The sequence below is a fragment of the Martes martes genome, assembly GCF_963455335.1.
Source record: "Martes martes genome assembly, chromosome: 7".
Lineage (NCBI taxonomy): Eukaryota > Metazoa > Chordata > Mammalia > Carnivora > Mustelidae > Martes > Martes martes.
Genome location: NC_137894.1, coordinates 69,225,159 through 69,240,550, shown reverse-complemented (window position 1 = coordinate 69,240,550; position 15,392 = coordinate 69,225,159). Strand labels below are relative to the sequence as shown.

General features: G+C 50.2%; 1 protein-coding gene across 1 annotated transcript in view; it reads right to left on the bottom strand.

Moving 5' to 3' along the window:
- Positions 1–409: 409 nt before the first annotated feature.
- The window catches only part of GLDN (gliomedin), a gene marked incomplete at its 3' end in the record, with an annotated part of 57,185 nt that continues 42,202 nt past the window's right edge, over positions 410–15,392 (bottom strand). The window contains exons 5-10 of the mRNA XM_080808882.1: positions 9,253–9,390; positions 6,967–7,095; positions 4,524–4,607; positions 4,308–4,433; positions 3,216–3,366; positions 410–887 (exon numbers count right to left, since the gene is read on the bottom strand). Of these exons, the coding sequence (XP_080665008.1) occupies positions 410–887; positions 3,216–3,366; positions 4,308–4,433; positions 4,524–4,607; positions 6,967–7,095; positions 9,253–9,390 (1,106 nt within the window). The remainder of the gene's footprint in view (positions 888–3,215; positions 3,367–4,307; positions 4,434–4,523; positions 4,608–6,966; positions 7,096–9,252; positions 9,391–15,392) is intronic.

The following is a 15,392-nucleotide window of genomic DNA, read 5'->3' as shown; positions in this document are numbered from 1 at the left end:
ATTTGCTCAGCCCGCGGCTAAATACCTGAAATCCAAAACTAAATGTATAACCGCTGTGAGGGCAGCAACGGCGAGAATCATGGACTTTCCTACAGGTGGAGGAATTCTTGCCAATCATCTTCGCCAGGCCTTGTCTATTACCGGTCGAGAAAACAAGGCTTAATGAGGGAGGGGTAACTTGGCCAGCTAGTCTGTGGAGAAATCACCAAATCTCAGCCATTTTGACTTCGTCTTTGCTATTTCCCCCTAAGGAATCTGAACTTAAAGGGGGTTTCCTGACTATCAACACTCATGTCATGAGATTATGACAGCTAAGTACCTGGTTACCCTACAGACAAGATTTATGTTGGGATATAAATGATGCCAGAGAACACCTGAAAGTTACTGAGGGGGAACAGGATGCCTCTCTTCACTGGTTTAATGTAGATGACAAAAACCGCACAGGATAAAGCATTAAATGGCCATCTTCCCATGAATATAAATGCTGGTCTCTCATATTATATGATAACATGGCAAGAACAGACTGGGAAGTTCTTAAATCAAAGTTAGCATTGATCTGTTTCCCTCCTAACAAATCAAAAGCAAATGTTACCCTCATGTCTTTGGTGTCTGTGACATAAAGGATCCCTCGGGCAATGAAGGCATTGCCGGCCTTGGTTTTAGGGTACGTGGTATTGATGTGTTGCCCCACAGAGAATGTCCTCTCATCCAACTGGGCGACGAGAATGCTTGAGCCATCCACACTTGAAGCGTAGATAATCCAAAGGCCCTTTTCATCCACAGCTAAATTGAAGTAAGTCTTGGAATTTGCGAAGAGGTATTTTCGATCAAAATACAGAGCATTTTCAAGCTTCAGAGTTTGGGATGTTTCTTTGCCAAAATCAAATCTGAAATGTATAAAAGGGCAGATACGAGTCAGCATTTTTGAGGACAGTGGTGGCTTTGTTTGTGGCTATCCTCTATTAAACTGGGTGGAGCCTGGGACGCTGCATTTCTAAGTTCCAGGTCATGCCCATTCTACCGGTTGACTCACAGTGCTCTGTGGGTCAAGGATGGTGACACCATCTGAATGTCCACCTGCGAGCCACGTGACCCAGGAACATTCCTTACGCTCCTGATTCTCTGATGTTTGCTAATCTGAAATGTCCTCTCCAAGATTCTTAGACCTGCAGGAGGCCTTAAAATATGAGCTAGTCCAGTCTTTTCATTTTACAAATGGGAAAGGAGAAGTGACTGACCCGGGAACATAAGTAAGTAGCCAGAGTTTGAATTTAAGTTTTCTAACTGCAAGTTTGGGGGTTTTTCCTCTACTTCTGCTGGAGTTTTAAAAACAAGCATGTCACAACAGTCTAAATGAAGCAGGAAAGTCGTCAGCTGAGAAGAGATGGGGCCAAGTCACTGCCGTGAGGGCAGTTTGCTCATCTGGAAAGTGATGGGATAACTTGAGCTACGGCAGGGAGTCCCCCGCCCTGGGCTCCTGGAGGCTGATTTGGCAGACTCCACGCCCAGACCTGACCAGAAACGTTGACTGTGATTCAAAAGTACCCTAACTCCAGGAACGAGAATTCGGGAACATTGGGCTAAAAGAAAAGAAGAACACAAGAGGGTGCCATTGAGCAGCAAAAGAAATGGGGACGGTTGGGACTGTGCACGGGAGCCTTGCAAGCTGGAAAGCCAATGGGGAGCCCCTGAAGTAAGTGTGAAAAGAAGCCAGAGGCAAGTGAGGGCTTGAGAAGAGCCTGCCTGCCCAGCTCAGCTCACGGTCTTCTCTGTCCTCTGAATGCCTGGAGTTTGGGACTGCCATTGCTCTGGTATTGGTGCCTGGTGGTACGTTTCTTGAAGGGACTTGTCTCTCACAGGAGAAACGGGGTCTAATTCCCCTGTGGCTAGCGGAGAGCAGGGCTGCAGGACAGACCTAAGCAGCGCATCTGGGGCTCATTTATCCCCGAGCTCCCTCACCATGCTCATTCCTATGGAAACACAGCCTGGGGCGGGGGGAGGGCAATAAGAAGCTGCAGGATTACCTGGGAGAAAGGGCACCAGAAGGAGTGTGTCTGGGGAGTCCTGGCTTCTAAACAGGAGGGGTTTGGTTGCCGTTTTCTGTTAGCACAAGACTGTGCAAAAGAGGTAGCCAAGGAGCTGTTGAAATGGTGGGGGAAGGGAGTGAGAGGCCAAGGGGTGTGGAATGCTTCCAGCCATAGCTCACATGTGTCCCGTCCCCGGCTTAACCAACACTCCAGTGCCAGCAAAGTTGTTGCAGCTGGGCCTCATGGGCGGAGGGCGGGGGGTGGGTTATGAAGGTGAGAGAAGTGGGACCCAGTTTTCCTGCAGGTCCTTATCTCTTGTTTTGAATGACTCGGACCATGGCTTTCATAATACTGGGATTATATCAGATAGGGCTGCTGCTGGATGGCTACAGAGGTTCTGGTCCATCTTCTCAATTTTACTGAGGACCTGCAGACCCCAGGAGGTGGAGTCTTGTCCAAGGCCATGGAGTCAGTAGCCAAAGATGGAACCTGACTGAGTTCCCTGCTTTCTCGATTTGTCCAAGATGACCTGCTTCTGCCTCTAAAGACCAGAACTTGATGTCTTCTTAAGCCACAAAGACAGAATTTTAGCAATTCTTTTGGGGAACCAGGAGGACATGGATCAGTCTACCCAGGTAGCCATCTCCCTTCCCCTTAGGAGAGCAAAGAAGAGGAGAGGGGGCCTGGCCAGGGCTCCTTCAGGACGAGAGCTCAATCTGAACACAAAGATCCCCTGACTTTGCACTGTGTTCAGTCTTTACTCTTCAATGATCTGAGCTGTGACATGAAATTCTCACACCCCAAGTTTTTCAGAATACAACCGACTTCGAGGTGTGACGCCTTCCTGACAGGGGAGCACTAGGTTCTGCCTCCCTCTTTTTTCCAGGGCTAAGAGAGCTACAGCCCTTATCACTCCAGATCTACTTCTCTCTGGCTCTGATCTTACTCTTGATGTCTCCACCAGCAATACAGCGGATCCCAGGCTGGGGCTGGGTCATGGGGCTCCCTCACTGTGTCCTGTGGTTCATTCAGTTAGCAAACCCTGACTGATCCCTGTGTGGAAGCTCTGGGGACAGAAAGATGAGGGAACCATACTCCCTACGCCTAAGTAGCTCCCGGATCAGTGAGCCACCGCACAGGTGCTGTCTGGGATGCGTGAGCAGGGCAGCTGTGGCCCGGGTGACTCACCTCACTATGGTGTTGGAACCTCCTTTGTGGTAGTAGAGAGAGTTGTTGTGAACGGCATGCCCGCAGCCATGGAAATAATACGGCAGCTGCACGAGTGTGTAACTGCCGTTCAGCAGTGATGGTTGGTCTTTGAATTCCTTCACCCTGATGCCTGCAGGGGAGAAGCCAGGGAAAGGCGTGGGAGGGAGTAAGGGGAGGAAGTTAAAAGGACGTTGAGAATGAGGTGTCTAGCAAGGGTCTGTGTCCAGTTGGAGTCTCAGACTCCCAGACTCAAGGCCAATTCTCTTCTCTTGTTTCCTCGACCGTCCTTCCAAGGCAGAAGCCACAGAGTTGGCTTTGCTCCTTCAGGACCCCTCTAGACTCTTTATAAAGTCTTCTATCAGACTCACAGAGGCCTGCACGGGCAACAGCGAAACCTTGGCCCTCGTGTAATCCCCTCTGCCTGCTCCTGCCCCTGCTGAGTGTTCCTCCTTCCTTCTGAGCCACAGAGTCCTTCCCAGCTGGTAACCTGGGCCGTCACCGAGCCCCGAGGAAATGATGCCGTGTCTCAGCAATCGCTCTGATGGGTGAGGAAGGCCAGATATCTTCTGGAACGAGGCTACTGCTACTGCTGATGGCGGTCCCTAAACTGTCCCTCCAGGGCAGCGCAACTGGGCTCATGCTTGGAGGCAAGGGGGTACCTCACCCTCTCCCCTGGGCTGTCTGTCCCACAGAGCTCTCAGAAAGATGGCCACAAGCGCTCTCCTTAAAGAAAGTGCGCAAAAATGTGTCTCTGACATTTCTTCCACATTATGGTTTTGGGCTTTGTAAGGCTGTCATCATAAGGCTATTTGTCTCCTTCTAGATATTTCACCTAAAACTGAATAAGAGACATCGGGAGCACCCTGGGGCTGCCCCTGGGACCTGACCTGCAAGGCTTGTCCCCAGTGGGCTCAAGTGAGACAAGTGTGCCGCCCACTCACTTGTGCTTTGGAAAACAAAGAGCCTCTGTGTGACCCCAATCAGGAAGGGGTTCAGATACACAGACATAGTATGAACCCGATGAAGGGCACAAGCCCCACACAGATCCGCCTCCTCACCAAGGGAAGGTACCTGAGAAATGTTCTGTCACCCAGATCCTCTCATCACTCTTGTTTGCGGATTCTCTTATCCACGTCCCAAATGTCTCTCTAACTTTCAGTACTTGTGTTGGACTCCCAATGGAAGCGATCACGGATTCTACCAAAGGGAGAGAAGGGGAAATCACTCATCATGACTTGAAGGCATCCAACTTCTGAATTTCAAAATAAGAAGCTCTGCTTCACGTACCTGCTGGTGGAGAATGGTGATCCCCAGCCTTCTCATCAGCCTTTCCAACCAACGTACCATCGTTTGGTGTGGCACATGTCTCACCTACAACGATGAGGACAATCGTCAGAGCAAACGCAGGCGGCACAGGGAGAGTCGTGTAACTTTATAACTGGTGCTTTCCCCACTTTGTCCCAGGCTCTAGTCCTACAAGCACCTTACAATATGCCCACCGCATTTTTTAGTTGCTTGCTGTTAAGGAACAAGTCAAATACTTTCAATTTCCCACCACCTGCCCCTGGCATCCCCACCCTCCGCTGGGGGAGTTCCTAACAACTCTCCATCATCGCGGTTGCTAAAATAATGCAATCCCAAGAGGGTGTCGGTCAAAGGGGAAAAGTGGCCTGTTCAAGCCCTCAGCACTCTGAGGTTGGGGAGGGGAGAGCCGTACTGATGCTTCTTGGCCTCTCTGGCCTGGTGGTATCACTATCACGGATTGCATTTTCCTGGAAGGATTTACACTTTCAGGGAAGCTGACAGGGCCTCATGATAGTGGTGGCCCCCTTTACCTTGTCTTCCTAGACAGCCAAAGGAAGAAGCCACAGAGGGAGAAGGAGCCCAGAGATGTTTGAGCTCCCCTCCACCATTTCCTACCCCTGTTGGCTTGAAGGTCTATGGGACATGGGTCCTCAACAGGCGCCTGATTCACAGCTGGTTTGAGGCCATACCTGAGCTAGAAGCCATCCTACGTGGGTTGTAATTGTTCCCTTTAACAGATGGGCTTAATTCAGACTTTTGGTGACGAGGTGTCCTGGGTTGGCAGAAGCAGGACAAAACGGAGGAAGGTGGTCAGTATGAAGACAGAGAGAGTGGACTGGCTGGGGAGAAGGACCTGGTCTGGGGTAGGTGGGGACAAGTCAAGCTTTCTGGAGTTCAGCCCACTTGCCTAGAACAATTCTGAGGGGTTCAAATCACCTTTTAGTTAGGTGCTAGGGGCGCCGCCATTGTCCCAAAGGAAGCTCACAAAATAATCTAGAGAGGCTTCTTTATCAGTAAAATAAAGGGCAGGACCCCCTGTACTCTAAGCTTCTTTCTAGCGGGATGAGCCTGTGTTTCTCTGAAGTCTTCCTGTCCCCTGATGAGAGCAGTCTTGGGGACAGTATGATGGCTCCTGCCGCCTCTGAGTTTCAGTTCAGGAACGTGGGTTTTGCCCAGGAAAGGGACAGAGAGATGCTCCTGTTCTTAGTCTGAAGAAAAGGCTCTCATTAATTGGTGTTGTACCAACCTGCTTCTAAAGCTGTGGGGGCAGGAGGGGGCTTAAAGAAATGGAATTGGAGGAGGAGAGAAGGCCAAGTTCAGATGCACGATGCCTGGCAACTGAGGACTCATTTCTAGGAGGCAGAGTGGAAGACTACGGCCTCTCATTTAAGCAGTTTTCACCACACTGTGGCCTAGGCCCTGTTGACCAGCCTCTCAGTAGGCAGGCGAGGCAGGGGCGGCGGCTTCTCCCCGCACCCCTGTCCTGGCTGACACAGCCTGTGGCAAATGCTCAGGTCAGAATGCCCCTTCTCCCAGGCGAAGTTTCCTGCTCAGCTCATTCTCCAAGGGCAGCTAAACAAAGAATTGATGCTCTCGGAGAGGGTGATGCTGAATGGCAGTGAAGGCCTCTCGGAGGGGGAAGTTCTAGCCTCACCTTAGAAGTATTTTTCATTAACATGGCCCTTCATTTGTAATTAGCTTTCAGTCCTGTAGCCACCTCTGGAACCGACTGACCCACGGGCAAGTCCTCTTGGCCTTCCAGAGATCAGGCTCCCTTTGCCCTTGGTTGGCTTAGTCCCAAAGTGTGACTTTCCAGCTCTGAAAGGAAGAAGCTCTCAGAGCAGAGCTTTAGAGCCCGGCAGATGTGAGTCCCAGCTCTGTCACTTACTGAGTGACCTTGGGCAAGCTACACAGCAACTTGGCATTTCAGTTTGGGATCTCTAAGTTGGTGGCAGTACCAACTGGCGTATCACGTTATTGCTGTGAGCCTCCAGAGAACTAAGCACTTAGCACCGTGGTCAGCATGCAAAGCTGAGTGGCGGAAAGGACAGAACTGGAGAACCATAGGGAGGTAACCAAGCTGAACCCCCCCTTGTCTCCCCAACATAAGCCAGAGTGAATGGCTTAGCCTCTGAGACTCCCTTAGGGGAGAGGGATGGTGGGTTTGGCAAGGAAGAGGAATAGTCTGGGGATAAACGAGGGGAGGGTGAGCCGGGGAGGTTGTGGGGGGCCCAATTCTAAACCTGTTACAAGTTCTCACCCCAAGGGCAGAGCGCCAAAGCAGCCCACCGGCCTGGTGCACAGGGGAGCTCTTGCTTTAGGCAAAGCCTCTCTTTAAGAAATCTGGTTGCAAAGCCTAGGTGAAGCCTGAGCGTTTGGGATCATTAGCCAAAGAGTTGGGTTCCCCGGGGCAGGAGCTAGTGACCTGCACACTGGCCGTTGAACATGTTTGGCTGCCGAGGGCCTTTAGATCTTCTGCTTCCGGGGGGTCCTGGGGGACCTGGAGGGCCCGGGGGTCCAGGGGGTCCAGGTGGGCCTTGGTCACCTTTAGCACCTGGAGAGAGAGAAGGGGGCCGGGGAGAGAGTTTGATTCAAGAGCCGTAAACAGAGATGGGTTTCTCCCAGGGGAAAGGAGAAAGAGCACCCCAGGGAGGATGGACAAGAGCCCCCTTCCTGGACATAACTGCATTCTAGAACTTGTCCATGCAAAGTTGAGGAAGCAGCCATAGAAGATGTTGAGTTCCAACTCTGTGCCAGGAACTGTGCTAAGAACTTTACAAATCTCCTCCGCATTGCTTTTTCCAACCATCTGTGAGATGGTATTAGTAGCCCCTTCGTGACCTGAGTCTTAGGGAAGTTCAGTGCTTTGCCCAAGGTCACAACTGGGAACAGGGGTGGAACTGAACCTTAGGTGTGTCTCGCCACAAAGCTCATGCTCATTTCACCCGCCTTGTTGGAGGATCTCAACCCTGACAGCTCATTAGAGTCCCCTAAGGAGATTTAATATAATTCTAATGCTGGGACCCCACCCAGAACAGTTAGGTCAAATGACAACAGGTCGTCTGTATTTTTGGGAGCCTCCTCATACGCCGCCAGGTGTGAGAAGCACTGCTCCATGTGGTAGAAGAAATCAGGCGAGCCTGCCGGGCCTGTGACCTTGGGCAGACAGCTTAATGCTCTGAGCCTGTTTCTTCATTTCCGGACTGAGTCTCATCCCCCCTGTCTTGTCCCGTGAGAAGACACTGAGGTCACTGGTATGAGTGCTCTGACTTTAGATGGCCATTGCACATGGGTACAGCCTATTGCAGGTGCTATTGTCTGGACCATTCACAAGGATGCCACGAGGCTGGGCCATTTAGCTCTTTGGTTCTACCCTCCCGTCCTGAGCTGACTGGTGGTCTCAGGTCTTATTAGCCGCCTCTTCCCAGCCAGACTAGATAAGCCTTTCTAGGCTCTCTAGGGGCAAGCCAGGGTCCCAGAGGCTAGAGGCAAGTCCAAGCCCACTCTGAAAGGGCCAGAGACCTGTAGGCAGGGCAGACAAGATCCACCCTCAGATGTCTTGTTTGCTCTCTGGCCAGCGGACACTCAGCTCTGGCTGCTCTCTGGAATTGGGGTACACACAGGGACGTAGCTTTCCTGAATGGGTTGTCAACACCCCTCACTTGTTAAGGGGTATAGGGGAGTATGGCAGTTGGGATGTATAAATTCCTATACAACTGAAGTATAACATGGTCTCGTGTTTTTAAAGTATATTCACCTATATTTGATCCTGTCAAAACACTTCTTAAATTTTATGTATTTTGTACAGCAACCTCCCTGTTTAAGAAACAAATCATGCTAAACATAATTTGAGCTTTGGTCTTAGCACAGTACCAGGCAAACAGTAGGTGCTCAACACATTTTGAGTGGCTAGATGGGCAACTGCTTCAGGGTCATTGTTCTTGACCATCTATCATCCCAGCTTCTTTGGGACAGATGTCCTGTCTCACTTTCATCTTCATATTCCCAGCTACTAGCAAAGTTGCTAATTCATAAACGGTGTTCTTTGACACTCAAAAATATTTATTGAATACATAAAGATAGTTATATTTTTATGATAGAAGTGGTCTCTGAAGTACTGTGCTTATAAAATTCTTCTGCCTCTTCCTTGTCCATGACCATCAGCTGTCACCTACTCTTTCCACCATGTCTTTCTGTGGTTTGCTGGGTCTCTACACCCCCCACCCCTGCCAAGTGCCAACTGTCTGCTCTGAGCCTGGGTTGGAAACCAGGAAAAGAGATCAGCAACCAAGTCTGCTCCAATTCTATGTCAAAATGTTTAGGATAAAGATCTGAAGATGTCCCTACCTGGACTGTGAAGAAAATGCCTGAGCTTTCTGTCAGTTGTCCTCTGATGTATCTTAAATTGCTTGCTTACTCGTCTTATTCTAGATTGTGCTAGATGTAATAGATATTTGGAAAAAGGAAGTTCCCTTCATCCTCATTCAATCTAACCATGATGTTTGGACTGAGATTATCTAAACTACTTCTGCTGAGATCTCAGATTTTGTCTCACCAAGGTTGGGATAGCATGCACAGTTTTCTCCTTTTTGAAAGCACAGAATTCTAAAACATGCTGCAAAGCAGATGGGCACATAAAGCAGATAAGGAGAGAAGACCCAAGCAGCATTTGTACTAAAAACTAGGCCAATTTCTGGGCCTGGCCACTTACCTGTGGGGAGCACATCATTGGACACATCCCCTTTGTCTCCTTTGTCACCCTTTGGCCCTGCTGGGCCCTCATTTCCAGTCAAGCCCAGTTCACCAGGGTCTCCCTTCTCCCCTGGAGTTCCTGTGGCTCCAGGCAGCCCTGAAGGGAGGAAATGATTTCTTAGCCTGTAGTGCAAGAAATTCTGGTACCCCACTTTGTAATATCATATCACTGGTTGCACTTTTAGGGTGAAGGAGCTTCAACAACCAAATACCCAAGACTCTGTGGCCATTTTAGGATGGCAGCATGATATAAAATCATTAAAGACTCGTATTTCCAGGTGGCTCTTCTAAATATCTTAGGGACCTTTGGCTGGGCCAACAGGGAATGGACCAGAAAAGGGGCAATCACAGCAAGAGTGGAAGGAAGGTAAGTCCTGAGCCCAAGTTTGCCTGCGGGAAGGACAGAGCACACAGAGGGGTGTGTGTGGCATCCGGAAGGGTGGGTGTTGTCCCCTGGATTGTTGGTTTCTTCCTCACAACATCTTGGAGTGGTAGGCTGCTCAGACATCGACTCTCGTTATAGGGAAGCTGGAGCTCAGGCTCGCATCATCACTGAGGCCACTAAGTGAGCAGCAGAGATCTGATTCTGTGTGCTCTTCTGTGACATTCCAATGCAAAATGCTTTTCATCAAATGAGCAAAATGGGTAAAGTTGTTCTAGTACAAGCATTAAGACGGATGGTGATAGTGTGGGTGGATGGTCTGCTCCGTTCCTGGGGAGTCCTAACTCCAAGAATTGTGCACCGGTCCCTCTCGGCTAGATGCGGGTAAGAGTCTATGCAGTGGCCCCTCTCAGCATGGATTACAGACCGCACAGCATTCTGATCCCCGGCAGAAAGGAAGAAACTAGGAGCGTGATCCAACTGCCCTGGTCAAGCTGGCAGCTAGTTTCCAGACAGCCGCAGAGGGAGTGGCACCCAGGTAGAGCCCCACAATTTCACTGAGGTGAGGTGACAAAAGTTGGATTCTGGGGAGGTAGAGGTGGCTAGGATTCATGAGGCAGAAGGAGGCGGTTGTGCAGACATAGCTCTGGAGAACTTCAGACGGGTGTCATTGGGTCTTTGGCTGAGCAATGACCTGCAGGGCAAAACTCTACAAGGCAGGGCAGGGACAAACAGGAAGTTCACTATACAACTCTCATGTCTGCCCAGGGAAAGGGCGTCATTCCCATCGGGCAAAGCAGAGAGATCTCAGAAAATGATGAGACACTGGGTAAAGTCCTTGGAAAAGTCTTGTCTCAGTAGTGAGGCTAAATTAGTCCAAGAGTCAAGGCTGCTTTAGATCCATTATACCTAAGCTTAAAAACAGCTTCAGAAGTATTAAACAGAGCTGGGAGGAGTTTCACTGCCAGAATAGAGTCCATGATCTGAATCATTTGGTGAATGTAACACAGAACATTAACTATTTAAGAAAGAAAAGGATCATATCATCTCAGCAGATACAGAAAGGGCATTTAATAAAATTTAAACTCATTCTTAATAAAAATTCTCATCAAACAAAAAATAGAAAGAAAAGTCCTCAATCTGAAAAAGGACCTCTGTAAAAATACCTACAGCCAACTTCATCCTTAGTGACGAAAAACTAACTGATTTCTCCCTAAGATCAGGAACAAGACAAGGGCATCAATACTCATCACTCTTATTTCACACAATACCAGAGGTCCCAGCTAGTGCAATAAAGCAAGGAAAAAGAAAGAAAAGGCAAGATTGGAAAGGATGGATTCAAACTGTCTTTCAGATAGCTGATTGTTTTGTAGAACATCTCATGGAACCTATAAAAAATGTACTAGAACTCCTCAGCACCCAGGTACCCTGGGACCCTGAGAAGGAAAAGGTTGTCTAGTATTGGGCAGAGGTATTGCCAGCTGTGAATGTATTAACACAGTCCCCTATCTGCAGGGCATACATGCTCAATTCCACAACAGCTTCCTGGAGAGACTGCTCCCTAGAGATACTGCTCCAAGTGGGTGAGATTTCAGGCAACAAGGAAGAGCCAGAGGGCATGTTTTAGTGCAAACAGACCTTTCATTCCTCTCAACCTCTATAACCAAGAGGGCTTAGGATCCACTCATTTTCTTTTCTAATTACCCTGCCAGTCCCCAAGCCCCCCCTTTTTTTTTCTTAAGAAATTTATTAATTAGAGAGAGAAAGAGAGGAAGGGTAGAGGGGGACAGAGAGGAAGAGGGAAAGAATCTTAAGCAGACTCTGCCCTGAGTGTGTAACCCAACACAGGGCTCGATCTCACAATCCTGAGCTCAGGACCTGAGCTGAAACCAAGAGTCAGACGCTTATCTGACTGAGCACCCAGGCGGCCCTCGCCCCACGCGGTGTTCCTTCTTATAGGCTCTGGCCCCTCTCTTATCCTCATCGACTTGGCCAGTCCCCACTCTCCAACTGTCATCCTTTCAGCCTTGCAATTGTCCTCCCTCCAGAGTAACACTCGAGATCTTAAGATCTGGACCCACCCCAGCCCCACTCCGTACAGTCCCATAGGATTCCAAAATCACTGTCCCAAGAGAATCCGAGAATTTGGGATTAGAAGGCACCTTGGAGGTCACCCAGATTAACCCCCACGTTCCAGCCTAGAAGCCTCTCTACACTCCCCGACTGGTTCTTCTGGAGTCCTGTCAGCAGTGGGCAGCTTATTACATCCCATCATACCACAGATCGTGCTGGAAGAGTTTGCGCTGCCATCAGAGGCAATGTTCCCTAAAACCTCTATCTGGAGCTCTTAGCACCTTTCGGAAGTGGTACACACACTCCATGTGGCATCTGCTCCTCCCAATTCAAGGGACCCTACGCGGACCACCCCCAGGAAGCCAGCAGTGTACTCAAGAACCTTCAAGTGTTGATCACTGTCGGGCAACGCAGCGCACAAAGACACGTTCGCCAGATTTCAGCCAACCATGAAAACCACATCTTCACAAAAACCATGAGCTTCTGCTGACATGGGGAGATAGAGGCTGGGGTTTCCTGCCTCAGCCGGTGGTGGTGGCGCGGCCGGGTGGGCGAGGCGCTGACAGAGGGGCTGGGGACACGGCGGGAGAGGACTCGGAGAGGAGAGGGCCGCCTCTCCGTGGGGGGGCAGGTGCCGGGTGGGGAGGCACAGGCCTCCCTCACAGCCCCATGGAAGCCCTGCGCACCCCCGCCCCAGCCCCCGGACCGCTCGCTGGGAAGTGGCACCCTCACTCGAGAAGAGCCCTTCCTCAGGGCCCTCTGCATAGGAGGACGTCCTTTTGTGGGGATTTTAAATAGGCAATTTGGTGCATTATCTGAAGGACACAAAAGACGAGAACGTTGCCGTAGAGTCGGCCGCACTGCGTGGAGGACAAGGGATACCTTGCACAGGTTTCGCATGACCCCATAACCCAGTGCTCGGGGGAATGGTGTCCTGCCATTACTTCGGGGTTTTCTCTTTCAGGTTTTTATTCTAGTCACAAAGAGCCTCTCCGCATCATCGATTTCCCCTTTATTCGTGCCTCTTGTGCCTTCTTTCTCAAAAAGGCCTAGTGTGAGACAGGAAACCGCTCCTGCCCGAATGTGGCGGTGGTACTGACGCCCCCCACAGGGGTGAGACTCTGAAGCTAAAAATACTAAAGACCTTCTTTTAAGAATGTATTTGGACTCTCCGCTGGGCACGCACGATGGTTTTTCTGCTTTCCTTAGGAAGGGCGGGGATGTTCTGTCTCCATAGAGCTTCTCTCTCATGACAGTTTCCTCTCTGCCCACCTTGGTGGTGCCCTGGCCGTGGCCCCACTGAGGTCCAGCACCGCCTCATCCCATCCGCCGTCGGAGGACCCGAGGTGGGGGGCACTTACTTCCCCGGCCTGACTGTCACACAGTGCGCGGCCCGGCCCCCTGCACAGTGGGTCCGTTTGAGTCCTGGCCGGCTTCGAGTCAGCACATTCTGCAGGGAAGAAAGGCCGGATTCTGCTCACCCGCCTCGTCGGCTAGGAGTGGCTCTCTGCTATTTTCCTTCCCCCGTGGCACCCACTCAAAACAAACTGTCTCACCAGCTTTACCGTTGGGGGTTGCCTGACGTGGCTGGGGTCAACTCCAGCATCTTCCCGGCAGGCAGTGAAGGAGGACAGCTTATTTTGGGGGGACCATCTGTCACTGACTGAGGCAGGGGGCAAAAAGGGGTCGGGGGTGTCACACAAAACCCAGTCTCAAGACTGGGATGAATAAAGAGGAGGGCATTTCTTTCTGTTGCTGGAGGATTTGGTTTTTAGAGAAGACAGTGCAGTACTAACTCTTATTGAGAAAGTGAGACACAGATGGGAAAAAAAAGCAAATGCTTGGTTTTGAGGCAATATCAAACATCATAGGAGATGCCAGTTGCAAAACTGACCACATTTAAGTCTCTTTAGTTCTTCTCTCCACATCTAAGTCGATGTTTTCAAATGACTACAGGCACTTCAACTTAGATTTCCCTCTGGGTGAAAACCAAGTTTTGGAAACAATAGTTAACACTAATAGGGCACTCACTGTGTGCCAGGCCCTATTCTAAGCCCAATATATGTCTCTCATTTAATCTTCTAAATGACCTGAAGAGGTTGATATTACTATCGTTCCCATTTTACAGATGAGGAAACTGGCACAGAGCGATTAAGTAACTTGCCCAAGGGTACACAGCTAGAGCCAGGGGCCCAAACCATGCCGTCAGGCTCTGGCTCCATGCTATTCCACTGTTCTCAGCATTGCCAAGGTCAGAAAGCCAGGGTTTTCTCTGATACTTCAGTCTCCTGGAGACAATGGTCAACCTAGAGCTCTATACCCAGGTTTCATCATGTTCTTCATCTCCTCAAGAGCCCACAGTGGCTCCCTGCTGCCTCCTACAGACATGCACTCCAGCATCCAGTCTCACTAATAATCCCTCCAGACTAGGCCTTTCTCTTCTTCCACTGCAACACCCTCCACAGCTTCCCTCTGATTATTTCTAAGATGTTGGTCTCACTTCTTTCTCTTGTGCCTTACACTTAGCCCTACAAAACAACCCATCTTCTACACGGGGCCGTACTAGTCCATTATGTGCACAGGGAAGTTCAGCTTTCTCTTGTGATGGGTAAAGCAGTCTTCAGATCAGAAAAACCAGCTCGCTGCGTTGTACACCTGAAACTAATATAACACTGTATGCTAACTAAACTGGAATTAAAATAAAAAGTTAATTCAAAAAAGAGAGAAAAAAAAAGAAAAAAAGAACAACAGATACACCTCCAGAGCTGTGTATAAGATCTGGCCTCTCCTTCACCTGGGCGGGAAGCCCTCACAGATGGAAGGTAGGCTCTACTCCTCCCACTCACATGCGCATGTGTGCAGTCTTCATTCATCAGCTATTTACTGAGCCTCACCCGACTGGAGCAGACTATTCCAAAAAATGGAAACCATGTTAGAGTGGTGGGAACCCGACCTCCTCAGTCTGCAGATGGGACCAAGGCTGGATTGTTTGTTTTTTTTTTTAAAGCTTTTATTTATTTATTTGACAGAGAGAGAGAGAGATCACAAGTAGGCAGAGAGCCAGGCAGAGAGAGAGGAGGAAGCAGGCTCCCTGCTGAGCAGAGAGCCTGACGTGGGGCTCGATCCCAGGACCCTGGGACCATGACCCGAGCTGAAGGCAGAGGCCCAACCCACTGAGCCACCCAGGCGCCCCAAGGCTGGATTGTTAAGTGACCTGTGCGAGGCCGTGACGCAGTCGGGGACCGAGGCTGGTGTGCCCGGGACTCCTTCCACTGCCCTCCTCTGCCCAGAGAACAGGAAATAAGAGATACAAAGCCATCTCTGCCTGCCTGCCGGGCTGCTCCCCTCTGAGCTGCGTATTCTTGTACGCATCCTGCAGGCATCTCGTAAGGGCTGGCAGCCTCCCTGCCCTCTCTGCCAGACTCCTTGGCAGGCTGCAGTGGGAGGGGGTCCACTGCCCCATGTCCTGCAGGAGTTAATGGCACTAACTCCCAAGGCCAGGCCTCCTTCCTGTCTGCTCCTGCTCTGGGGCACATCGGGGATGCCACTGTCCCAGCTGGGGGCCAGCCCCTCCAGCCTGTAAGTTCACGGGTTTTTCTTTGTTGTTGTTTTTTTTAAAGATTTTTTTATTTATTTGACAGACA